The sequence below is a fragment of the Geotrypetes seraphini genome, chromosome 3 (assembly GCF_902459505.1).
Source record: "Geotrypetes seraphini chromosome 3, aGeoSer1.1, whole genome shotgun sequence".
Taxonomy (NCBI): Eukaryota; Metazoa; Chordata; class Amphibia; order Gymnophiona; family Dermophiidae; genus Geotrypetes; species Geotrypetes seraphini.
The window spans coordinates 221,912,127-221,938,096 of NC_047086.1; the positions used below are offsets into that span (position 1 = coordinate 221,912,127).

The 25,970-nt window shown below is 41.6% G+C and overlaps 1 protein-coding gene across 6 annotated transcripts in view; it reads left to right on the forward strand.

Moving 5' to 3' along the window:
* Positions 1-25,970, forward strand: part of KANSL2 (KAT8 regulatory NSL complex subunit 2) — a 269,907-nt gene that overhangs the window by 137,340 nt on the left and 106,597 nt on the right. For all 6 annotated transcript variants that reach the window (XM_033936114.1, XM_033936109.1, XM_033936111.1 and 3 more), the window contains one exon: positions 7,460-7,623. In XM_033936114.1, coding sequence (XP_033792005.1) covers positions 7,460-7,623 — 164 coding nt within the window. The remainder of the gene's footprint in view (positions 1-7,459; positions 7,624-25,970) is intronic.

Below are 25,970 nucleotides of genomic sequence, written 5' to 3' on the forward strand. Positions count from 1 at the left end.
TTCGGTGCGGGTTCATCTCAGTGCGATTTCTGCTTTCCACCAACCTCTGGATGGACGCCCTCTGTCACTCCATCCCTTGGTGACACGCTTCATGAAAGGGTTACTCAGGGTTTGTCCCCCTCTTAAGCCTCCGTCTGTCGTGTGGAATTTGAATGTGGTTCTGGCTCAACTGATGAAACCCCCTTTTGAGCCACTCAACAAGTCCCTCTTGAAATTTCTGACTTGGAAGGTGGTGTTTCTGATTGCCCTCACTTCCGCCAGGCGGATTGGGGAGTTGCAAGCCTTGGTTGCGGACCCTCCTTTCACTGTCTTTCATCACGACAAGGTGGTTCTCCGCACCCATCCTAAGTTTTTACCTAAAGTTGTTTCTGACTTCCACCTCAATCAGTCCATTGTCCTTCCTGTGTTCTTCCCGAAGCCCCACTCCCATCCTGGCGAGACGGCGCTTCACACGCTTGACTGTAAGAGGGCGTTGGCATATTATCTTCAACGCACCAGGTCTCATCGGAAGGTTCCTCAATTGTTTTTGTCCTTCGATCCCAATCGATTAGGGCATCCAGTTTCCAAGCGCACTCTGTCTAACTGGTTGGCCGCTTGCATTTCCTTTTGCTACGCTCAGGCTGGCCTTCCTCCCCCGGGTCGAGTCACGGGGCACAAGGTCCGAGCAATGGCAGCTTCGATAGCCTTTCTCCGATCCACTCCGATGGAGGACATATGTAAGGCTGCCACTTGGTCTTCGGTTCATACATTCACCTCTCATTACTGTCTGGACACTCTATCCAGGAGTGACGGCCGGTTTGGCCAGTCAGTGTTGCAAAATCTGTTTTCCTAAATTGCCATCCTCCCACCTGCCCTGTTTTGGTTAGCTTGGAGGTCACCCACATGTGAGAATATCATGCCTGCTTGTCCTGGGATAAAGCACAGTTACTTACCGTAACAGGTGTTATCCAGGGACAGCAGGCATATATTCTCACAACCCGCCCGCCTCCCCGGGGATGGCTTCCTTGCTAGTTATGGAACTGAGGACCACGAGGTGGGATGCGCCCTCTAGTGGGCGAGAAGGCATGCACATGCGTGGTGCAGTGTGCAAACTTGAAACTTCAATCAAGTTTGCTTGAAAAGCTGTCCGCGTCAGGGCTCCGTAGATGACGTCACCCACATGTGAGAATATATGCCTGCTGTCCCTGGATAACACCTGTTACGGTAAGTAACTGTGCTTTCTGTACAATGTCATTTTATAAATCACAAATAATACAAAGCAAGGATCAACAAAACCCCTGTCTCCCCTCTCATCCTCCTCACAAATATCCTCTCCACTATTGAGAAAACTGAAGTCAAATACTACAGAATGCTACATAGAAAAATCAAGCTAACTAAATACTTCAGTCACATGGCAGGAAGTGTTAGGAGAGTGTAACTATGGCAACTACCCCCTGATCAGAGAGAGCCCTAAGCCAGCTGGAAGGTTGAAAAAGCACAGCCTGGGCTTTGCAATCCCCAGTTATGTCTAACACCAGCTCTAGCAGGATACATATTTCAAATCTGATGTATTCGAATCACAAAATAGAAAATAATAGTTTTCTTACCTTTTGTCTAGTCATTTTATTCTTCACATCACATTGGTCTCAGGCTCTGGTTTCTATTTCCGTCTGTCTACTCTTAACTTACTTGCCAGGGTTTCCTGACCATTTGACATGTCTTCTTTCTCCATGCTCACCATTCATCTTCCATCTCTGTGTATGTTTTTCCACCGTGTTCAGCAAATATCTTCCTTCTCTGTTTCCTATACTTCCCATTATCCCAGGACAAGCAGGCAGCATATTCTCACATAAGGGTGATGTCACTGACGGAGCCCCGGTACAGACACTTCAAAAGTGCATCACCACTTTAAGTCTTTAGAAAGTTTGTGATAGCCCACTCCACGTAGGTGCACGGTCCCTCAGTTTCTTAGTTTCCGTGAAACTAAGAAAACGCGTTTTTGAACAGCCGTTGAGAATTTTCCCTTGCCTTTCCGCTCTCGCGCTCTGTGACTTATAGTCACTTTCTTTATTTTTATTGTTTTTATTTTTCTCAATAAAAGTTAAAAATAATTATAAATTGCCTTATTGGATGATAATTTTAAGTTTCAAATATAAAAGGTATAATGGAATTTAAGATTTTTTCATTAAATGTTAATGGTCTCAACCATCCGATAAAAAGGAAAAAAACATTAATGTTTAAAAAAAACACAAAATGCAGATATTTGTTATATCCAAGAAACTTATTTGTCGGATATAGAATCTAAAAAATTAGAGGGAGATTGGGTTAAGCAGTGTTTTTATTCCCCTGCGATTGGTAAAAAGGCTGGTGTAGCTATTTAGTAAACAAGAAATGTACTGCTTCGTTTAAACTAAGGGCTGCAGATACCTCAGGGAAATAGGTACATGTAGAAATGAGCATGGGAAATATTACAATGGCGCTTTTTAATGTTTTATGCCCCTAATTCGAATCAAAATGAATTTTTCAAGACTTTACAACAATTGATGCTACCATTGGCTGCCTCTAACTTAATGGTGGCTGGGGATTTTAATGCTGTTATGGACCCTTCGTTGGATAAAAAAAAACCTGGCAAAATTATTAAATCATTAGGTTTGGATAATTTTGTAAATTCTTGTGACTTGAAAGATATATGGCGAATACTTCATTTTGATGGACGGGAATTTTCTTTTTGCTCCCATGTTCAGAAATCATTTTCAAGAATAGATTACATTTTTGTTACAAACCAATTAGTACAAGAGATAACACAAGCCTCCATAGACCCAATTATTTTATCTGATCATGGAGGGGTGTGGGTTGAACTTTAAAATAGGAGATCAAAGCAATGGTAGACCTGTATACCACAATACACCCCAACAAAATCCCACTCACCCCACCCCCCATTTTCCCCTCCTCAAAACAATACAAACAAATACAAAATTATACAGAGTGCTTCCTCCATTGAACATAGGGTTCCCAGATCTTAGAATAATTCCTAAGGGTATTATATCTCAATGCAGTCAGTTTAGACATCAGCTGTAAATAGTCCAGACGAGAATAAACTACAAAAAGAGTAGGCCCTTTTACAGTACGCCAACACTGTGCCAAGGCAAGACAGGCTGCCGTGAAAACACAGGCCGCCAATTTCTGCTCAGGAAGTGAATCCCGACACACCTACATTTAGTAAGCAACATTCCATCAATAAACAGAAATGCTTATGTAAAATCTTGACCAGGAAATGACCCACCTACTGCTAGTACCAGCGCACTCCCGAATAGGTCCACCAAATGTGCATATAAAGTCCCCCCGGGCTCCACAATTGCGCCGGCAACAATCAGTCCCCACCTGATAAATGGAGAAGAGGCGCTCAGGGGTATAATACCACCTATAGTACATTTTATAGCCATTTTCAATATAATTAGTGAACAGTGTGAGTTTAAATAAGCTCTTATAAATAGAGTCCCAATGAGGAAAACTACATCTCCCTGGGAGATCCTGCTCCCATCGAGCTTTATAGGGATCAAAGGGGGATTTCCTTTTCAACAAAGCTCAATAGAGCCGTGAAACTACCCTCCTTGCTCCAGCCCTGATAGCTTGCTCCAGATGGGGTTTTCTCCCAATGAAAGCTCCCAAAAAGCCCGTTGATGCAGAAGAATTCACAAGCCTGTGTACAGAAACGAATCCCTATTTTCTAACCTAAACTGTTACTCAACTTTTTGAAGGTTGACCTACTTAAACCTCAGACGTTTAGTTTGGTGTTCATGACTCCTACAGTGAGAGTGAACACCTAGTGAGATAAAAAGAGCTGTTTGAGGCCTTTAGAAAGAAGATTGTAGCAGCTTATAAGTCTGGTTAAGGGATTTAAAAAGATCTCGAAAGAATTTGACATTAGCCTTTCCACGGTCCAGAAAATAGTGTATAAGCAGAGGACTTTCCAAACAACTGCCAACATGCCCAGGTCTGGCCGTCCAAGCAAGTTGACCTCCAGAATAGACAGCAAGAAGCTAAAAGAAGTCTCTAAAACCCCTAAAATATCATCACTGGCTCTTGCTACTGTTGATGTGAAAGTGCATGCCTCTACAATCAGAAGAGACTGCACAAATTTTACTTGCATGGGAGGTGTGCAAGGAGGAAGTCTTTGCTCTCTAAGAGAAACATCGCCAGACTGAAGTTTTCCAGAGACAACATAGACAAACACCAGGACTTCTGGAATAGTGTTCTATGGACAGATGAGTCTAAAATTGAATTATTTGAACACCAGAAAAGAGGACATGTGTGGCGTACACCAAATACAGCATTCCAGGAAAAGAACCTCATACCAACTGTGAAGCATGGAGGTGGAAGTGTTATAGTTTGGAGATGCTTTGTTACAGCATGACCTGGCCAGCTCACCATTATAGAATCCATCATTAATTCTACCGTTTATCAGAGAGTGCTTGAGGAACATGTGAGACCATCTGTAAGAAAATTAAAGCGGAAGCAGAACTGGACCCTGCAACACGACAGTGACCTAAAACATACAGTAAATCCACCAAGGTCTGGCTAAAAACTAAGAACAGAGAGTCCTGGAGTGGCTGAGTCAGAGCCCTGATCTTAATCCCATTGAGATGCTGTGGGGTGATTTGAAACGGGCAATACATGTAAGAAACCCCTCAAACATCTCATAGCTGAAAGAATTCTGCATTGAGGGGTGGACCAAACTTTCCTCATACTTATGTCAGAGACTGGTAGATGGCTACAAGAAACGTCTCACTGCAGTTATTTCAGCCAAAGGGGGTAACACTAGCTCCGGTGTAGGGAGTCCTAATTTATTCCTCAGTTAGAATACACAGACGACACCAAACTATTTAGTGGTGCTCGGACTAAAGAGGACTGCGAAGAATTACAAAAGAACATGAACAAGCTAGGGGAGTGGGTGACGAGATGGCAGATGTAGAGAAATGTAAAGTATTGTATGTAGGAAGCAAAAACCCGAGGTACAGCTATACGATGGGAGGGATGTTATTGAGTGAAAGTACCCAGGAAAGGGACTTGGGGGTAATATTGGATAAGACAATGAAGCCGTCGGCACAGTGCGCAGTGGCCGCTAAGAGAGCAAATAGAATGCTAGGTATAATCAAGAAGGGTATTACAACCAGTTCGAAAGAAATTATCCTGCCGTTGTATTGGGCAATGGTGCGTCTGCACCTGGAGTACTGCGTCCAATATTGGTCGCCGTACCTTAAGGAGGATATGGCGATACTTGAGAGGGTTCAGAGGAGAGCGACACGTTTGATAAAGGGTATGGAAAACCTTTCATACACTGAGAGACTGGAGAAACTGGGGCTCTTTTCCCTGGAGAAGAGGAGAATTAGAGGGGATACGATAAAGACTTACAAGATCATGAAGGGCATAGAGAAAGTAGAAAGGGACAGGTTCTTCAAACTTTCGAAAACTACAAGAACAAAAGAGCATTCAGAAAAGTTGAAAGGGTACAGATTCAAAACCAATGCTAGGAAGTTTTTCTTCACCCAACGGGTGGACACCTGGAATGCGCTTCCAGAGGGCGTGATAGGACAGAGTACGGTATTAGGGTTCAAGAAGGGATTGGATAATTTTCTGAAGGAAAAGGGGATAGAGGGGTACAGATAGAGGACTACTACACAGGTCCTGGACCTGTTGGGCCGCCGCACGAGCGGACTGCTGGGCGTAATGGATCTCTGGTCTGACCCAGCAGAGGCACTTCTTATGTTCTTTTGTTTCATGAGTAAATCAAGGAAAAGTTTTGTTGTTTACCTGCAATTATATTACTTTCTTTTCCAGATATAAATAAAAAAAGGTTTGACATTGATATGTGAACATTTCTTAAGAAAGAATTGACTATTTCATGGGGTGTCCTAATTTTTACACATGACTGTATTTCCCCATCCTCCTATGTACCGAAAGCCTTCTTGATGCCACCAGGCTCTGAGCCACCTGTTGAAGATCTCAGTATTTAGTGTTCTTTCCCATATGTAGGTAGTACTTCTGAAAATGCTACAGTATTTACAAAAGCCTGTAGAGGAGGGGAAATGTCACAAGCCCCCCACACTGATTGGCAGTGCTGGATGTAGTTGCAATGGAAGCACAGAGGGTGCAAAAGTGGCTGGATTTTGTTAATATGGTGTACATTGCAATCTTTACTGCTGTCACCTCTTGATCTTTGCTGGGGGTGGCCACCGTAAGTGTCCTGCATACATATGCCACCCCCACCTTCTAGTTTAAATGCCTAGAAGCATATTGCCTGAATTTCTCAGCAAGGATTCTTTTACCTGTCATGGTAAGATGCAGCCCTTCATTACAATATAGTCTCTTGTTTTTCCATGTATTTCCCTATCCTCCTATGTACCTAAAGCCAATTCATAACCCCATCTGTAGGCATAACCCATAATTTGGAAACCACTTGAGAAGGCACTGTGAACCTTTTCATAATACTGATCTCACACAACGACCCAATTGCTGTATATAATATAGGTTTAATAGTATATACAAAAGTCAGCTTATATGAAACAACAAAGCACAGCAAATTGAGCCAATGGATAACATACAGAGTGGCCAGCTACTGTTATGGATCCATCCTAAAGCTTAAGACAGCCGGTATGCTACTTAGTTACATAGTTACAGATTACATACTCACTTTCTATTGGGTTGACACATCTATCATATCTGTTGATTGTATAGTCTATATATTTATCTCAGAGCCATATTGAAGCATGATCTCACCCACTGTCAAATCTGACCCCTCTATTTCCCTGACAATGTATTCTTAATACTAAGTTCAATAATTTCTAAGAGTAGGCCCCCTCCTTCCTGAGTTTCATTGTCCTTTGTCAGCAGTTCAAATAACTTTTGGTAGGACATTTTGTTTGGGTTTGTCTTTTTGGAAAGTCCCAAAATATATTTGTCAGCAGATATTTGCCAGTTATTAGAGCAAAGTTGAACCTCTTACATAGGCTTCTTGTTTCTTGCTGACAGGGAGAGATATGATTGTTCAGAAGCTTGAATTCATAAGCACAATGTCTCTTTAAAAATATAACTTTGGGGGTCTCATAGGGGTCTTCATCTACATTTTCATGAAGGTCTTACTCCTGATTCTCCCTCACAATGTTCTAGAACAAGCATGTGAATATAGTTTAAAGCTCTGGGATATAGGTCAATGCATAAGTAATTCAATGGAATGATTCTTTGTTGCAGCTGATGTCAGAATTTCAGAAATTATGGATATAGAGGATGTTTAGTTGCAAGGAGGTTCAGAAAGCAAAAATGATTGCAGAAAACAAGGGATGATATGATTGATTAAAACTTTTTTCTCTTAAATTACAGAATAGGATAAAAGCCCTAGTCAGTCAAGCCCAATAGGTAGAATTGGGTCTGGTGGTCTTTAATTTTTTCCTGACATACTAATCAAGGTTTCTGGTGATTGCAGACATGCTGGTGTGTACACAGCAGAAGAAGTGGCACTGATTATGCGTGAAAAGTTGATTCGTTTGCAGTCTCTCTACATTGATCAGTTCAAGCGTTTGCAGCACTTGCTGAAAGAGAAGAAACGACGTTTCTTACACAGCCGCAAGGGAGAGCATGAAGCCATAGGTGAGTACTGGCATGGAAGATAGTTTGCTGTCTTGTACTAGCATGCATCCATTTGTCTAATGTTACCGCTTCATATATTGACACACAGGGCTTGTGATCATAAAGTACTAAATATGCAACAGATCTGAAAGTGATTACTGATAAGTGCACTCAGTTCCTGAAGATTACAGCAGGATATAGTACAACCAGAAAATAGCATTCATAACTTAAGTTTTTTAGATCTGGCAGATTTCCTCTTCTGGACTTACAGCTCTGTTAGAAGCAGGGCTGGGATCTCTTGCCATGAATCTTCAGTTGCCTATAGATTTTGTTCCTCCATTTTATATTCTTTCACAACTCATTAAGCCTTGTCATAACATATCTTCCACTGCAATAGGAATGGTATGCAGATCCTTAGGGTACTCTGTCCATTCTTGTGAGCATACTGCAGAAAGATGTTAATCACAACTTTTGAAACCTCCTCCTTCTCCCAGGAGTCTGCTGCTCCCTTCAGTTTCTCTTTCTGCAGGCGAGTATGATGGGTGTCTTCTGATTTTCTTGGTTTATTTCTTTTTTATTTTGCAATAGTTTTGTGTGTTTTCAGTCTAGTGAAATCGGATCCCTTTTGATAAGGATCTACTCTGCCTTCGTGGATAGGAACAGATTTTAAATCTGCAACTGGGAAGTGTATCCTTCGAGGACCAGTTTCAGTGAGCCTGCTGAAGATTATTGGAGCTAAGGTTGCGTTCCCCTGGTGTTTGCTCGTTCTTTTGACTTAGGGGCTGGAGTGCAGGCTATATAGGTGTTAATAGTATTCTTTTGGGGTGCTCACTATGCCAGCTGCATTTTATCTCCTTCCCCCTTTTTTGTGAGAGTTTTGGGGAGATTGAGGGTCAGTCCGTGGAGGTCCAACTGGTATACCGAAGCTCTCAGCAAAGTGGCTGAGTGACTGGAAGCAGAGGGCCTCTCCTAGAACAGCTACACTTGAGAGAAGCTGCAGCTGTAGCACCATTCTCCTAGCACATGGTCTTTGAGTGTGTTCTTCAAAACCACTAAAATTCATCAGCTGTAGCCATCTTGAATTTCCCAATTTTTTTCTAAGTTCTCAAACTTCTCCAAAACACCTCATTTTGTTTCCAAAGTGCCAGAGATACAGTCCTCTTACTCTAATACCCCTATATCATGCTTTGTTTGCAAAGGATAGGTGGTGGCGGAAGAGCACCCTTGTACCACGTGCTGCATCGAATGAAGCGGGGAGGCAGGAACTTCAAGTTTAGCTCCCACGTGACTTCTGAGACATGGCACACGGCTTTTGAGCCTGTTAGGGGAGCAAAATTTTCCCAGGAGCCCTGAAACAGTGTCAGGGCATGCTGAACTGGCACAGAGACTCTGCAGCCAAAAAAGAGGCATCTCCTCCCTTCTAAAGAGGAATGAGAGTTGTGTACTAAAGCTTTTACCCCAGAGTATGTGGACGGCCAAATTACACAATTTAGGTCTGTGGAAAAGTGACCCTCTGCACATGCCTCTAAGACTCCTCAGAGTGCTGCATCTATGAGAGCGAAGTTCCTTCCTGTCTCTGATTGTCAGACAGGGATTCAAAAGACAAAAGATCAGTCTTACTGTTTCAATACGAGGCCTCCCTGATGGGAAATTCAGCCTTCTATGCTGAGGATCAAGATGGAGTCCCAGCTGCGGACCCAGGAGAGGATCCCTCCATATGGCAGCTGTTCAAGTCTTCAGCCCTGCCAGACAATATTACTGAGTCTCATTGTGAGTACAAGATTGATCCACTTCAGCCCCATTCATCTCAGTGTTCTTAGAGTGGGGTCCAATCTCCTTTTCATGGCACCCAAACATAAAACTCCCGTTTTACAGAGGCCCTGGGAGGTCCCAGAAGGCTTAAAATCAATAATAAATATGTAGGATCTAGATCTGAAGCCCCTCCTCTTAGCATAAGAACTGTATCACATTTAAGTTGGGATTAGGCTAGTGTGCAGAACATTGAACACTGGTCTATAGTATAAGTTATAAAGTGTGCACAGAGAGGTATTAGTTTTAGTTTAGGTCCCAGAAGGCTCCCTCAAAGGGGCGAAAGCCATGACTAGGCTGTATAATGTTAATCAAGAGTTCAGCAAATGTTTGTTATGCCACAGGTAGACTTACTGGTGGCACAGGTAACTAAATGCATGTCCTTACCCAGTGAGGGAGGGGTTGTGCTGGAGGATACACAGAACTACAGAGGCAGTCCTCGGGAGGTAGTTTGAGGCCCTGGCCTTAGGAGTTAAGGTGGCGTCAGCTGCTTCTTTTGTAGCATGCGCCTGCTGTTCATGGCTGCTAACCCTGGACATGACAGCGGCTGAGCCATTATTTCAGCTTGTACTGGTAGGGGTGAACTATGTGGCTGACACACTTTTTAATGTAATTAGAGTCATAGTGAGAGTCTCCACTTATTCTATCTTTGCCCGAATAATGCTGTAGATCAGACAGTGGGCAAGTGATTCTACCTCCAAGGCTTTGCTTAGCAGGCTCCCCTTCAAGGGACAGATGCTTCTTGGCAAAGGTCTGGATGATCTTTTGGCCAATGTGCAAGATTGTCATCCCAAGTCCTTAACAGACAGCAGACATTGAGCAGCTAGAAGCCTTAACCGGAGCTCCTTTCGGGGGTCCTGACATTTTCACCATTATGCCTCAGGAGGCTCGTGTCGGAGAACCTATCAAGGTTCCAGACAGGGATATTCTGTAACTAGAAAATTAAAAATACAGGTGCCTGAGCCACAATGGCAGCCAAGGAGCCACAGTAAGGCCAAGCCTCCAGCCGCTCTTCAAAAAATTGGAGGTGGCTATTATACTTTCTGGAGGCCTGGGAAAGCATAACAGATCTTTGGGTCTTGGATATTGACAGAGACGGTTATAAGATAGTTTGCATACCCTCTGTCTGACTTGTTCGTGGATTCTGTGGTGGGCCGACCGGATTGAGTGGTCTAAGTCCGATCAACATTAAACAGATTTCTGGATATTCAAACTATAGAGCCAGTTCCAGAAGAGCACTCAGGCTTGGGCAGATACTCAGTATACTTTGTCATGCCCAAGAAAGATTGCAAAGACTGGAGGCCCATTCTGGATCTTAAATATGTCAGTGTGGCCCTGAGGGTTCCGCGTTTCCGGATGAAGACGGTGAGATCTGTCTTTGTAGCAGTCCAGCTAGGAGAGTTTCTGGCTGCCCTGGATTTGACAGAGATTTATCTCCACATTCCAAATTTTCCCAGCCCACAAAAGTTCCTAAGATTTCACGTATTGGAGAATCACTATCAATTCTCAGCGCTACCATTTGGGCTGGCAGTGGCATCCCAGACGTTCACCAAGTTGGTGATAGTGGTAGCAGCTTATCTCTGCAGGGTGGACTGGCTGGTTCATCCTTATCTGGATGACTGGCTCATCAGAGTCCCCTCTCGAGAAGAGGGAGAGAGAGCAGGGGCAGCAGTTATGCAAACTTTGCAGAGTCTGGGCTGGATTGTAAACTTTTAAAAGAGCCAATTAGTCCCCCACTCAGTCTTTGGAATACCTGGGAGCTCTCTTCAACACAGTTTTCTACCAGAGGCCCGCAGACAGACGTTTGGGGGCAAATCACAAACATCCTGTGTTAGCCAGTTCCTACAGCATGGCACTACCTACAGGTTCTGGGCTCAATGGTGGCTGCCATAGAAGCAGTGCTCTAGCAAGGGCACATATGCATCCACTTCAGGATGCACTGTTGTCTTGTTGGTTTTCCTAGAGGGACTCCCTACAGAACCCTCTACCCTGGACAGCTGTATGAGCTGGTGGATCCACCCACAGTCTCTATTAAAAGAGATTCCACTTCAGATCGATTCTTGTGTCGATGCCAGCCTGTTCAGCTGAATGGTGCACTGCAGTAGTCATCTGGTGCAAGGGAAATAAATACCATCCCAGTGGAAATGGTTGATTTAATAGGTTAGAACTGAGAGTGGTCCGCCTGGTTCTGTCTGGAAGACAGAGCCGCGAGTATTCTCAGAGAATGCCACAGCAGTGGCCTATGTCAGTGGTAGGCAAACTCAGTCAAAAGAGCCAAAATCAGCAGTACAATGATTAAGATTTTTTTTTGAGAGCCATACCCTGTGCCCGCTTGCGCTACGACAGCTACTTCAACCCGACTGACACCCCGCTCGCCTGTATGTAGTCGAAATCGATTCGTGGCAGAGCCTAGAGAATGACAGAGGGAAAAATAATTTGTCTCTGTCCACATGAGCTCGGTCCCCATCCCCGCAAACCACCTGATTAGATCCATAAAAGCTTTGAATAGTTTTATACTGAGCTTATATTAAAGTATGAAAAGAAACAATATTCTGTACAATTGTCAATTTATAAATCAGCATCTTCTCCCCACTCTCTCTTCCCCATTTCCCTTCAGCGCACGCACATAAAAACAAGCAAGCAATTTTATATCATTTTCATTCTATTCATTCATAGAAATTAAAGTCTAAATAATGCCAGTCACATAACAAAACATGATTTTACAAAAATAATTCCCTGCACAGTCAAGCCTGCAAGGATTACTAGATGTCTTTCAGCAGCTCCCCTCCCCCTTACCTTCATGGCCAAGTCAAAATGATCTGCCAACAATAAAATTTTAAAAAAACACAAAGCACACTGTACACAGAGAAAATGTTAATTATCATTTAGATAGCAGAGAGAGCTTAGAACTCGGTGGTGGCCTATTCCCCAATGGCGGTGGCTTGGGGGAGGGCAGTGAGAAGGGAAGGAAAGCAGGTTGGGCATCCCTGCTCTAGATGAGCCGCACTCAAGTAGCTAAAGAGCCGCATGCGGCTAGTGAGCCGCAGTTTGCCGACCACTGGTCTATGTCATCCGGCAGGGAGGTACCAGAAGCATTTAGCTCCAACTAGAGGCAAAACTACTGAGTGCTTGGGCAGAAAAGCACCTGCTGGCCATCACAGCGGCACACATAGCCAGGGTGGACAATGTGCAAGCGGACTACCTCAGCAGACAGATATTGGATATGGGAGAGTGGTCGTTAGCCCTGTGGCATTCCAAGATATTATAGGAGGTTGAGGGCATCCGACATTCAATCTGATGGCAACAGCATACAACAAGAAAGTGCCTTGGTTTTTCAGCCAAAAGTGCAGGGCTGGACGCCTGGTGCAACCATGGCCGAAATCCGGATTGCTATATGTGTGTTTCCTCCATGGCTTCTGATAGGCTGGGTTGGCTGTCGCATAGCATCTCATCCAGGTATTGTGATCCTGGTGCTCCTAGCTGCAATTACCTTTGCCAGAAAAGTTTTAGGATTGCAAGCTTTGTCGTTCAAGGAACTGTTTCTGAGGATCATGGAAACAGGAGTGACCTTGCATACAGTAGCTTCCTTTTTACCACAGATTCAGCAGTTACACTAGATCAGCAATGCTCTTATATACAGTATTTCTGTTTGCTTCATAGTATACTGAACTTTGTGGTTCATATCATTTTGAACCCCAGAAGAAGGTCTTCGGTGACCAAAACACGGCCCGTGTCGAATCCACATCACAATATTTCTACTGTGTATCTATGCTTTGGATTATTGAACTGCACTTTTTTATGTGAAGAATTTTGAATAAAATTTTGCATCAAGATCATCCATTCCAAAGCTGTTGGTTTTCTTTTTTTTTTTTCGTTTTATAATTCTTTATTCATTTTCGTATGTTACAACAAGTGTATCAAATAAACTCATATAAAACTTAAAGATACACACTTGATTAACTCACATATTAGCATCAAATTTAACAGCTAATCTCAGAGAGAGCGAGACCAGAAGTCTTTGAGCATGCGCACCCCCCAGCCCAACCCAACGAGGGAGGATCTTCGGGCACTGGCACTGGCACATCCTGTGCATTGGTGCTGGTGCTGTTGCCCAATCGGGTAAGAGATGTTTTGCAGTGCTGGGGGGGATGTAGGATCGCGGGGAGGGGGGGTGAAGCGAGCAGGGGGGGAGGATGCCGGTTCGCAGGGGGAATGCCGGATTCGAATGGAAAAAAAAAATGCTCTCTCAGGTAAGCGAGCGGGGAGAGGATGCCGGTTCGGAGTAGGCGGGAGGAGGTTTTAGCATGCGCGGTATACGCGTGTGCGCGCTATATTAAATATTTTTTACAAACATTTGTGTTCCCCGCACGCTATACCCGTGTGCGCGTTTTACACGGGTGCGCGGTATATGGGTGAAAATACGGTAATCAGTATTTGTCCCATATCCTCATTTAATGTTCCATTTGTGAGGGCAGTTGTTAGCCAAGTGAATAGTTCCATTTTGAAGTCAGGTGGGGCAACTGTCATGATTTTAGGGGAATCAATCAAAATGCCTTATAATAATGATGTCAAGTATCTTACACACCATATAAATCACAGAGTCATAGAGTCACAGCAATCTAGTTCATATACTCATAAAGCATATTGTTATTGAGGACCGTATGGGGTATCAGACAACCCGACAAACAACTTAGTTTGAAGGGAGAGATTCTTCATTTGCCCCGCGGTACCTCCTCCTCCATATTTCTTATTTGTTACTATTTTTTCAATAATTTATTCCTTCAATGATGATTATAAGTTAAACTTATTAATTAGAGTTACTTAGCTTTCAGCTTTTAAGCTTTGAGGTCATTCCCCTGAACGCCAACGCATTTCGAGTGTCTTTGTCAAGGCGACATGGGGAAGCTGAAATACCAAGAGACAAAACCATTAGGGCAGGGGCATCCAACTATACATAAAAAAATTTTTAGGAAAACCCAAACCCTCCCTTTATTCAAATGCATTACTTACATATTTTGTGAACATGCACAGCGTACCGCCAACCGACTAGAAAAGCAAGCCGCGGCGTACTGACTCTGAGAATTAAATACCCCTCCCATATGACGACATTTCCGGGGGGAGAACCAACTACACTACCTCAAAGAATTTAAAGGGACAAAACCCTACTTACAACGGAGACATAACGTCTCAGAGAATTAAAGGGACAAGCCTCCGATTTAAAGAATTAAAGGGACAAACCCAACTTAAAGGTCACCTTGAGCTAACCAATCCGATGATTCATTCAGCCCTTTGGGGGATATCGTGTCTAATATGAACATCCACCGGAGTTCACAACGGTTTAGCCTTCGGACAGTGTTCCCACCTCCCACCCTACAGTAATACGGTCCATGACACGCCACTTTAAATCTTTTAGAGTATGACCACATCTAGTCCAATGACGGATCAGCGGAGAAGATTCATTATGGGTGTGCACCCTGGACTTATGCTCGGTCAAACGGACCCGTATGGGACGAGTTGTTCTGCCCACATACAGCTTGGGACAGGGGCACTGGATAACGTAAATTACGTTATCAGAATTGCATGTAGTGTTATATTTAGTCTTATATATAACCCCTGGTTCTCCCCCCGGAAATGTTGTCATATGGGAGGGGTATTTAATTCTCAGAGTCAGTACGCCGCGGCTTGCTTTTCTAGTCGGTTGGCGGTACGCTGTGCATATTCACAAAATATGTAAGTAATGCATTTGAATAAAGGGAGGGTTTGGGTTTTCCTAAAAAAATTTTTATGTATAGTTGGATGCCCCTGCCCTAATGGTTTTGTCTCTTGGTATTTCAGCTTCCCCATGTCGCCTTGACAAAGACACTCGAAACGCGTTGGTGTTCAGGGGAATGACCTCAAAGCTTAAAAGCTGAAAGCTAAGTAACTCTAATAAGTTTAACTTATAATCATCATTGAAGGAATAAATTATTGAAAAAATAGTAACAAATAAGAAATATGGAGGAGGAGGTACTGCGGGGCAAATGAAGAATCTCTCCCTTCAAACTAAGTTGTTTGTCGGGTTGTCTGATACCCCATATGGTCCTCAATAACAATATGCTTTATGAGTATATGAACTAGATTGCTGTAACTCTATGACTCTGTGATTTATATGGTGTGTAATGATTTTAGGGGGACATTCGTCTAGAAGGCAGTTTGAGTTGGCGTATTTATTGAATAAAGTTAGGAAATGATGCCAGTTTGGGAGTTCGAATTGGTCCCAGATCATGTCTGCTCTGGATTCCTGATCGTGGGGTTCAAAGTAGTGCAGTGTATTGGTTTTGGGCGTAGGTATATTTGCTTTTAGGTCTGTGATTTTGTTTTTAAAGAAATTGGCTAGGGTTTGTGCAGATGGAGTGCTCTCATTGTTCTTTTTCAGGATTCGAGTTGTGTCTTTTAACGTTTTTACTAATTTGAACAATTCTTTACTGTTTATTTATGTTGTACCTATTTTCTGTGCGTAGTGCTTTGTTCATTTTTATTTGATCAGATTTTTGTATATTTTCATTTTTTGTTTCCAGTTTGACTTGTTTGTTTCTTTGTTAGTTTTTTTCCAAATTCTCTCCAATTTTCTTAGTTCCTGTTTGTTGGTTAGTAGTTCTGAGTCGAACCATTCATTTAGTGTTCTATCTTTCTTTTTGTAAGTTTGGTATGGAGCTGTTTGGTCTAAAATTTCCTTACTGAAATTTCTCCATCTTGATGGGAAGTCCTGTATTTCGTCGGTTGGGGGACGTAGCTCATAGTGAGACCACAATTCAGTAGGATTTATAATACCTCGACTGGTTATTGTTTTTGTATTTCGGTTGTGATCTCTGTTTTTGCCAGCGTATGTCGAATTTGCCAATATAGTGGTCTGACCAAATGTATTTTTCCCAGGCCCCTGTATAGTATTGTATTTTTGGGTCTAGGGTTTCTTTTTGAGAGAAGGTAACTATGTCTAGTTTGTGTCCTTTTCCATGGGTTATCTCTGTGTCTGGCATTGGAAAATCGAGTGATATAAGGAAGTTGTCAAATTTAGAATGAGTAACCCCATTTTCATCCGTAATAGCCACAATCTTTACTTTCCTTTTTTTGTTTTTAAATAATTGGCTAGTAATCTTCCCGCCTTATTCGAGTTTCCATAATACAAAGCCTGTTGAATGAACAATTCTTTCCTACCCCATTTAGAAGAAATCTCACTGTATTTATATTTAGCTTTTAAGAGAGCCTGGAATGTATCTTGTTCCCATTTTACAATTAATTTTGATTCTAATTCTTTCATCTTTTCTTCCAATTCTATTAATTCCTTTTTTGATTTCTTATTAATATAAGCTGAATTTGAAATTAAATACCCTCTCATGATAGCTTTAAAAGCATCCCACAAAGTTTCCAATGAGATCTCTTCTGAAGAATTAATTTGAAAATATTCATCCATTTTTATCTGAAGTTCTTCAATAAATTTTGTGTCTCCAAGCAATGTATTATTAAACCTCCAAACAGGTCTTCCAATTCAAATTCAATCCATACTTCATGATCTGATAAAATGATTGGATCAATGGTAGCTTTACTGACCTGTTGCACCAAACTACCTGAAACAAAAATATAATCAATTGTAGAAAATGAAAATGATTTATGAACGTAAACAAAAAGAAAATTCCTAAGCATGTAAAATTCGCCAGATACCTTTCAATCCACAAACTTGACTCAAATTATCCAGTCCTAATGATTTCATCACTGTACTAGGTTTTTTTATCCAACAAAGGATCCATAACAGCATTAAAATCCCCCGCCACAATTAAATTAGCCGTAGCCAGAGGTAAAAGAAGATGTTGAAGTGTTTTGAAAAATTCTATTTGATTTGAATTAGGACCATAAATATTAAATAACGTCAGAGTATCTTTATCTAAGCTCATATTTACTTGTACCCATCTACCCATAGGATCAGCCGATACCAAATTAAATGTTGCATTACATTTTTTATTCACTAATATAGCCACTCCCACTTTCTTTCCCACAGCAAGAGCATAGAAACATTGTTTAACCCAACCTCCTAACTTTTTAGATTCTGTGTCGGACAAATGGGTCTCTTGAATATAATAAATATCTTCATTTTGTTTTTTTGAGAAAGTTAAGTGTTTTTTTATCTTTTTATAGGGTGATTAAGCACATTGATGTTTAATGTGAATAGTTTCAAATACATTCTTGAATTTTAGTTAAAAATTATCTAACAAATAAAACCCCCCCATAAATATCATATTAAATCTTATATTATACCCTATGAACATCCAGAGCCCTCCCATCCCAAATCTCCTCCCCTTTCCATCCCCCCACTCATTTAAATAATAACGAGTACTTGAAAGCACTCATTAAGACTAGCAATCAACAACTCCCCCCAGGCTTATTCTCTAACTTCCATAAAACCATAATCTTAAAAAATTGTGGAACAGCAAAGTTAAAACTAAACTCAAATAATTCATTGAATCAAATAAAGATAAATTATAATTAAGTTGTTCCGATAAATTGAATAAAATAAATTAATCATTAGGTATCTGATAAAATCTATGATTACTTTTTTTTTTAATTCTTTATTCATTTTTTAAATCTTACAACAAGTGTACAAATAATAAAACATTTAAAATGAAATACATCACTTGAATTTCTTTCTAGTATAATATCAAATAAATAAATTTATTCCCTTCCCACCCACCCTTTCCTTTAGCATTCAATCAAAAATATAAATATTTTTTACTTATTGATTAAACCTATAGTAAAACTTTAATTCACCCTCCTCCCCCATTTGCAAATATACTTTCAATAGAAAATGGTGTCTACTCGTTACAGTAAGTCGTCAATGGCCCCCAGATCTTTTTAAATTTATTATAATACCCTTTTTGAATAGCAATTATGCTTTCCATTTTATAAATGTGCACAATGAATTCCACCAGAAGGTATAATTTAATCTACTGCAGTTTTTCCAATTACCGTATTTTCGCGGATATAACGCGCACCATTGTAAAACGCGCACAGGGGTATAGCGCGCAGAAATCACGATGATATGTACAAAAACGCGCTCAGGCATATAACGCGCATGCTGCCCGACTCTCCTTTCGCCCGCCCTGACTTTCCGTGCGCTGTCCCGACTCTCCGTTCACCCCCCCTGACTTCCGTGCACTGCCCTGACTTTCCGTGCGCTGTCCCGACTCTCCGTTCACCCCCCCTGACTTTCCGTGCACTGTCCTCCCTTGAAGTCCTGTCCCCCCTTGAAGGTCTGTCCCCATCCTGAAAGCCTGATGCCCCCCCCGCCGTCCGATACACCCCCCCCCCCGGCAGGACCACTCGCACCCTCACCCCGAAGGACCACCGACTCCCCAACAATATCGGGCCAGGAGGGAGCCCAAACCCTCCTGGCCACGGCGACCCCCTAACCCCACCCCGCACTACATTACGGGCAGGAGGGATCCCAGGCCCTCCTGCCCTCGACGCAAACCCCCTCCCCCGAACGACCGCCCCCCCAAGAACCTCCGCCCGTCCCCCAGCCGACCCGCGACCCCCCTGGCCGACCCCCACGACACCCCCACCCGCCTTCCCCTTACCTTTGTGTAGTTGGGCCAGAAGGGAGCCCAAACCCTCCTGGCCACGGCGACCCCCTAACCCCACCCCGCACTACATTACGGGCAGGAGGGATCCCAGGCCCTCCTGCCCTCGACGCAAACCCCCCGCCCCCCCCGCCGACCCGCGACCCCCCTGGCCGACCCCCACGACCCCCCCATCCCCCTTCCCCGTACCTTTGGAAGTTGGCCGGACAGACGGGAGCCAAACCCGCCTGTCCGGCAGGCAGCCAACGAAGGAATGAGGCCGGATTGGCCCATCCGTCCTAAAGCTCCGCCTACTGGTGGGGCATAAGGCGCGTGGGCCAATCAGAATAGGCCCTGGAGCCTTAGGTCCCACCTGGGGGCGCGGCCTGAGGCACATGGTCGGGTTTGGCCCATGTGCCTCAGGCCGCGCCCCCAGGTGGGACCTAAGGCTCCAGGGCCTATTCTGATTGGCCCACGCGCCTTAGGCCCCACCAGTAGGCGGAGCTTTAGGACGGATGGGCCAATCCGGCCTCATTCCTTCGTTGGCTGCCTGCCGGACAGGCGGGTTTGGCTCCCGTCTGTCCGGCCAACTTCCAAAGGTACGGGGAAGGGGGGTGGGGGGGGTCGTGGGGGTCGGCCAGGGGGGTCGCGGGTCGGCTGGAGGGGAGGGGGGTTTGCGTCGAGGGCAGGAGGGCCTGGGATCCCTCCTGCCCGTAATGTAGTGCGGGGTGGGGTTAGGGGGTCGCCGTGGCCAGGAGGGTTTGGGCTCCCTCCTGGCCCGATATTGTTGGGGAGTCGGCGGTCCTTCGGGGTGAGGGTGCGAGCGGTCCTGCTGGGGGGGTGAATCGGGCGTCGGGCGGGGTGGGAACTATGTTTAAAAACTTTTCTATACCGCGCTCAGGCATATAACGCGCGAGGGGTATGCGCGGTACGTAAAATCACGTATAACGCGCGCGTTATATCCGCGAAAATACGGTACTTGTGATATTTTGAATGGTAACCCCTGTCATAATCAATAAAAGTTTGTTTGATGAAATCTGACTTTTTATTCTCATTGATGTACCGAATAGAATCGTATCATATGATAATGCTACATGATTCTCTAATAAATAATTAATTTGGGACCAAATTGATTTCCAAAAGGCCATGATAAAGGGACAATAGAATAATAAATGATCTAGAGTCCCTGCTTCAAGTTTACAATGCCAACATCTATTATACTTAGAGCTGTCTAACTTTTGTAATCGAACTGGGGTCCAAAATGCTCTATGCAACAGAAAGAACCAAGTTTGTCTCATAGATGCAGACACTGTGCACCTCATCCTCCAAGACCAAATTCGTGGCCATTGGGACACAGAAATTTGATGTTTAATCTCAGTGCTCCAAATATCTTTGAGGCCAGTCTTTGGTTTTTTATTTATAAATCCTGTTATCAATTTATACCACTGTGTGGCTTGGTGTCCCAAGAAGTCCTCCTGAAAGCACAAGAATTCCAGACTATATTGATTATTAAGATTCTTCCATTCAGGGAACTCCTCCTGAATAGCCTGGTTCAGTTGCAACCATTTAAAACTTTGTGTTTTATTAAGACCATATTTTTGCTGCAACTGTGAAAAATCAAGCAATTTACCATTTACAGTAACATTGTTTAAAGCCTGTATGCCTGCAATAATCCAATGCTTACAGACGACTTTAAATCCGGCAATTTAAATCTTGGAGTTAAGCCATATAGATTGATTTGTTGATTTTAGTATTGGGTTAGGTGTTAAATTACTGACATATTGTAATGTTTTCCATGTGTCCATTAATATTCTATTATCTTTATATAATCTAGGCATCTTAATACTGAGAACATGACATAAATGTAAAGGGAACATGAGCCATTCCAAATATAACCAATCTGGGACATTTTCCATGAGCTCTGGGAGATTAGGCTTGATGATACCTATAAAAATTTAGAAAATTTACCCAACCCTCCCTAATTGGTTTTTGTAAGGATACTAAAGCAATTCTAGGTCTTTTACCCAGCCAAATAAATTTTGTCAGAATACCATTTAATTTTTTATAAAAAGACCCCTGAAAAAAAAACTGATATCATACTCATTTGATAACAAACCACAGGCAATATCATTTTAATAGTTTGAAGTCTCCCCCACCAAGAAAGATGCAAAGGATTCCATTGCTCACACATTTCTGTTACTTTTTTAATAAAAGTTTTTCATTCTCTTTTACCGTGTCATCTAGTGCACAGTTCTTCAACCGCCGGTCCGCAGACCGGTGCCGGTCCGCAGAAAATTTCTGTCAGTCCGCGCAGGGCCGGCGAGATCAAGTCGGCAGTTAAATTTCCTGCCGACTGCGGTTCCTCCCGATTAATGTTCCTCCCAGCCTCAGGCGATCAAGATAGGCTGCCAATGTCGGGGCCTTCACTCTCTTAGTCTCGCCTGTTCGGAAACAGGAAGTTGAAACAAAATAGGCGGGATTCAGAGAGTGAAGGTCCCGACGTCGGCAGCGTGTCTTGATCGCCACCCCTGCTGAGTTGCTGAAGAGGGCCGCGGGGAAGTTGCGATTAGATTGGAGAGAGCTGCAGATTCAGGTGCAGGTGGAGGGAGATGGTCAGCGTGTGCGAACAAGATCCTGGGGAGCCTTCACAGTGGCTGTCTCCCCTCCCACCAGCTCTCCAATTTGCCAGGGCAGTGATTTACCGGCAACTTCCTGCAGGCAAGTACCGAGAGCTGCTGGAAGGGGAGGAAGCCACTGTAGGAGGCTGGGAAGGTGCTGGATAAAGGGAGAGCTGTTACTGGACTTGAAGGGAGTTAGAAGGAGAGATGCTGCTGGGAGGGGAGGAGGGAAAGGGATGGGAAGAAAGTTAATGTTGGCTAGAGGGAGGAGAAGGAGAGATGCTGCTGGAAGGGGAGGAGGGAAAGATATGGGAAGAGAGTTAATGTTGGATAGAGGGAGGAGGGAAGGGAGAAGAAGGAGATATGCTCCTGGGAGGGGAGGAGGGAAAGAGATGGGAAGAGAGTTAATGTTGGATAGAGGGAGGAGGGAAGGGAGAAGGAAAAAAAAGGAAGGAGGGTAGGGAGAAAGAAAAAAGGAAGGAAACAGCTGGCAGTGAGGATTACAGGAGGGGAAGGGGGGTCAGGGTGGAATGGAGAGATCAGATGAGAGAAAGGGGAGAGAGAGGAATGAGAAAGTAGAGAGACATTGATGCTGGAAAGGGGGTCAGCAGAGAAATGAGAGAGGGATAAAGATGCTAGATCTGGTGTAGGAGAGATAAAAATGAAGAAGGCAGTGAAGCTGGAATGAATTGTGTAAAAAGGAGAGAGGAGGATGGACAAGGAATAGGGGCATAGAAAGAAGTCAGATACATGTGGAAGGGGGAGAGGGCAGACATTGGATGGAATGGGCAGATGCTGGAAGGAAAAGAGTGAAAAGAAGATGAAAGCAGAAACCAGAGACAACAAAAGGTAGGAAAAAATAATTTTATTTCTATTTTGTCATTAGAATATATCAGATTTGAATTATATATCCTGCTAGAGACATAACTGGGGACTGCAGTATTCTGTTAGCATGATATTTCTATGTAGCTTTCTATAATAACTTGGCTTGTTCAGTTTTCTTGATAGTAGAGGGGATATATGTGAAGGGGAGGGGAGACAGGGGTTTTGTTGGTCCGTGCTCTGTATATTTGTATTTATAAAATCACAATTGTTCAGAATATTGTTTCTTTTTATACTTTAATAAAATATGTTCAATATAAAATCATAATTGCGGCTTGCGCAGATAGGATCAGATGGTTTGCGGGGACCGAGCTCGCGGAGATGGGGCGTAAACGGGGTTTTTAAATTTTAGTCCTAGTAGTTTGCCAGTCCACAAAATAATTCTTTTATTTCTGCCGGTCCACGGGTGTAAAAAGGTTGAAGAACACTGATCTAGTGTGTTTTTAATCCAAATACCTAAATATTTTAATCCATCTTCCTTCCATACAAATGAGAATGTATCAAACAAACTCTTTGTACAATGTACATTAAGTGGAAGAATTTCAGATTTACTCCAATTTATTTTATATCCTGAAAATTTACCAAATTTCTCTATCAATTCTAACAAACATGGAATGGTTATTCATGGATTTCTCAAATGAAGTAATATATCATCTGCATATGCAGAGACCTTAAATTCCCATTCTTTATGAGGAATACCCTGTATCCCCTTTGCTTGTTGAATAGCTAATAGTAAGGGTTCTAAAACAATATCAAAGAGCAAAGGAAATAATGGACATCCTTGCCTAACTCCCCTATGCAGATTAAAATGTTCTGATAAATTATTATTAATATATAATCTTGCCATAGGGGAGCTATACAAAGTTTGAATCATTTGTATAAATCCCAAACCTATACCAAACCAATCCAATGCCTGAAACATGAATGTCCATTCCACTCTATCAAAAGCTTTCTCTACATCTAAAGATACAGAAAAAGCCGGATCATTCATGTCTTTTGTTAAATATAATGTGTGAAAAGCCAATCTGGTATTACTAGAAGAATGTCTGTTTGCAACAAATCCAGTTTGATGCATATCAATGATAAAAGGGAGAGCCTTAGCCAACCACATTGCCAATGCTTTAGCTAATAATTTTCCATCCACATTAATTAAAGAAATAGGCCTGTAATTTGAAACCAAAGTGGGATCTTTATTTGGTTTTGGCAAAACAATAGTCAAGGATTCTGCCATAGTACCGGTAATGCAACCTTTACTTAGTTGAGACTGATATAAATTTAATAATTGGGGTAATAGAGAAGTTTGAAATGATTTATAAAATTCCACTGTAAAACCATCCCCACCTGGAGCGGATCCAACTCTAAGAGACTTCAATGCTGTTTCTAATTCTTTTAATGATATAGGCTTTTCTAAACTTTTTTTAATGTGTTCAGGAATTTTCGGACCATCAATAAGTTTTAAAAATGCCAAACCATCTTGTTTTTTATCTGCATAAGACTCGGAAGAATACAAATCTTTATAAAAATTTAAAAATTGACTTAAAATATTTCCAATCTGAGTGTGTGTATTTCCTTTTTCATCCTTTATTGATATAATTTTTGTTCTTTTCTTTGCTTTAAGATAATTTGCCAGTAAATTTCCCGCCTTATTTGAATTTCCATAATACAAGGTTTGCTGGGAAAATAAATCTTTCCTTATTTATTTTGATGATAGCTCATTATATTTACCCTTTGCTTTTAAAAGAGCCTGCAAAGTGTCTTGTTCCCATTTACCAACTTATTTAGATTCCAAATGTTTAATTTCTTTTTCCAAGTTTTTTAATATATGCAGAATATGAAATAATATTACCTCTTATAGTAGCTTTAAATGCGTCCCATAATATTTCTCTGCTAATATCTTCTGAAGTATTTATTTGAAAAAATTCAATTATCTTCAATTTAAACTCTTCAAGAAAAATTGAATCCGCAACCTATGTATTATCAAATCTCCATATTGATCTACTTTTATCTTTTTCATCAATCCAGACCCCTCCATGATCAGATAAAATAATTTGATCAATGGAAGCTTGTGTCGCTTGTTGTACTAGTGAGTTTGAAACAAAAATATAATCTATTCTTGAAAAGGATTTATGAACTTGTGAACAAAAAGAAAATTCCTGATCATTAAAATGAAGTATTCGCCATATCTTTCAAATTACAAGATTGTACCAAATTATCTAACCCTAATGATTTTATATTTTTACTCGTTTTTTTATCCATAGAAGGATCCATTACAGCATTAAAATCTCCAGCTACAATTAAATTAGAAGCAGCTAGTGGGAGTAATAATTGTTGTATATTATTAAAAAATTCAATTTGATTCGAATTAGGGGCATAAACATTAAATAAAGCCAAGGTATTATTTCCCATGCTCATTTCTACATTAATCCACCTTCCTAAGGGATCAAAATCTATCATTTGAAAAGAAGCTGAACATTTTTTACTTATTAAGATGGCCACCCCTGCTTTTTCCCCAACAGCAGGGGCATAAAAACAATGCTTCACCCAATCCCCTTCGAGTCCGAAAGATGCGTCTCTTGTATATAATATGTCAGCCCTTTGTTTTTTCAAGAATGCAAGCATTTTTTTCCTCTTTACTGAGTGATTAAGGCCATTAACGTTAAGTGAAAAGATTTTAACCTCCATTTTTTATATTAATTGTAATATAACTCTTCCAATTATCATAGAATAAAGTAAATATTAAAATATGAATATACACCATTTTCCATATTATTTCATTTTTTATGATACACCTCATCAATTCATCATTATACCCTTTACTCACTCCCTTTCCACCCTTACCCTCCCCAAATAATGACAATGAAGACTTGGAACTGCACATATAAGATCAGATAAATCAAGATAAATCCCCAACAGACCACAAATATAAATCAATTTTGTATTAAATTATTCAAAGTTATCTTATTTGTAATACAATTTTATTTGTAATACAATCTAAAGCCACAATCAATAACCCCTTAACAACTATTACCATTTTACTTTCAATCAATGGTGAAGATTATATCTATTTAAATAAAATAAGATCAGCCCCTAGGAAATATCTCTAACATAACTATTCAATTATCAACAAAATTAATATTGAAATATATTTTAACAGTTTTAAAAAGTAAAATTTATTTTATATATTATTATTTCCATAAATAATATTCATTGTTTATTTAACCTGGTGAATATATTTATATTATTTTATCTTAAATAAATATATTAATTCAATATTTGATCCACCTCATTCAAGAGAACAAAATAAAATTATTATGTGTTGAATACCCCTAAAAATAAAATGCAATATAAATTTAATTACTTAAAAAAAATATATCCTACATCATTAAAAATTTCATTCAAGATCTTTTCCATCAATGAACCTGAGGTTATTGGAAGCAAGCAAATAAATATGCAATAACCTATCCTTTGT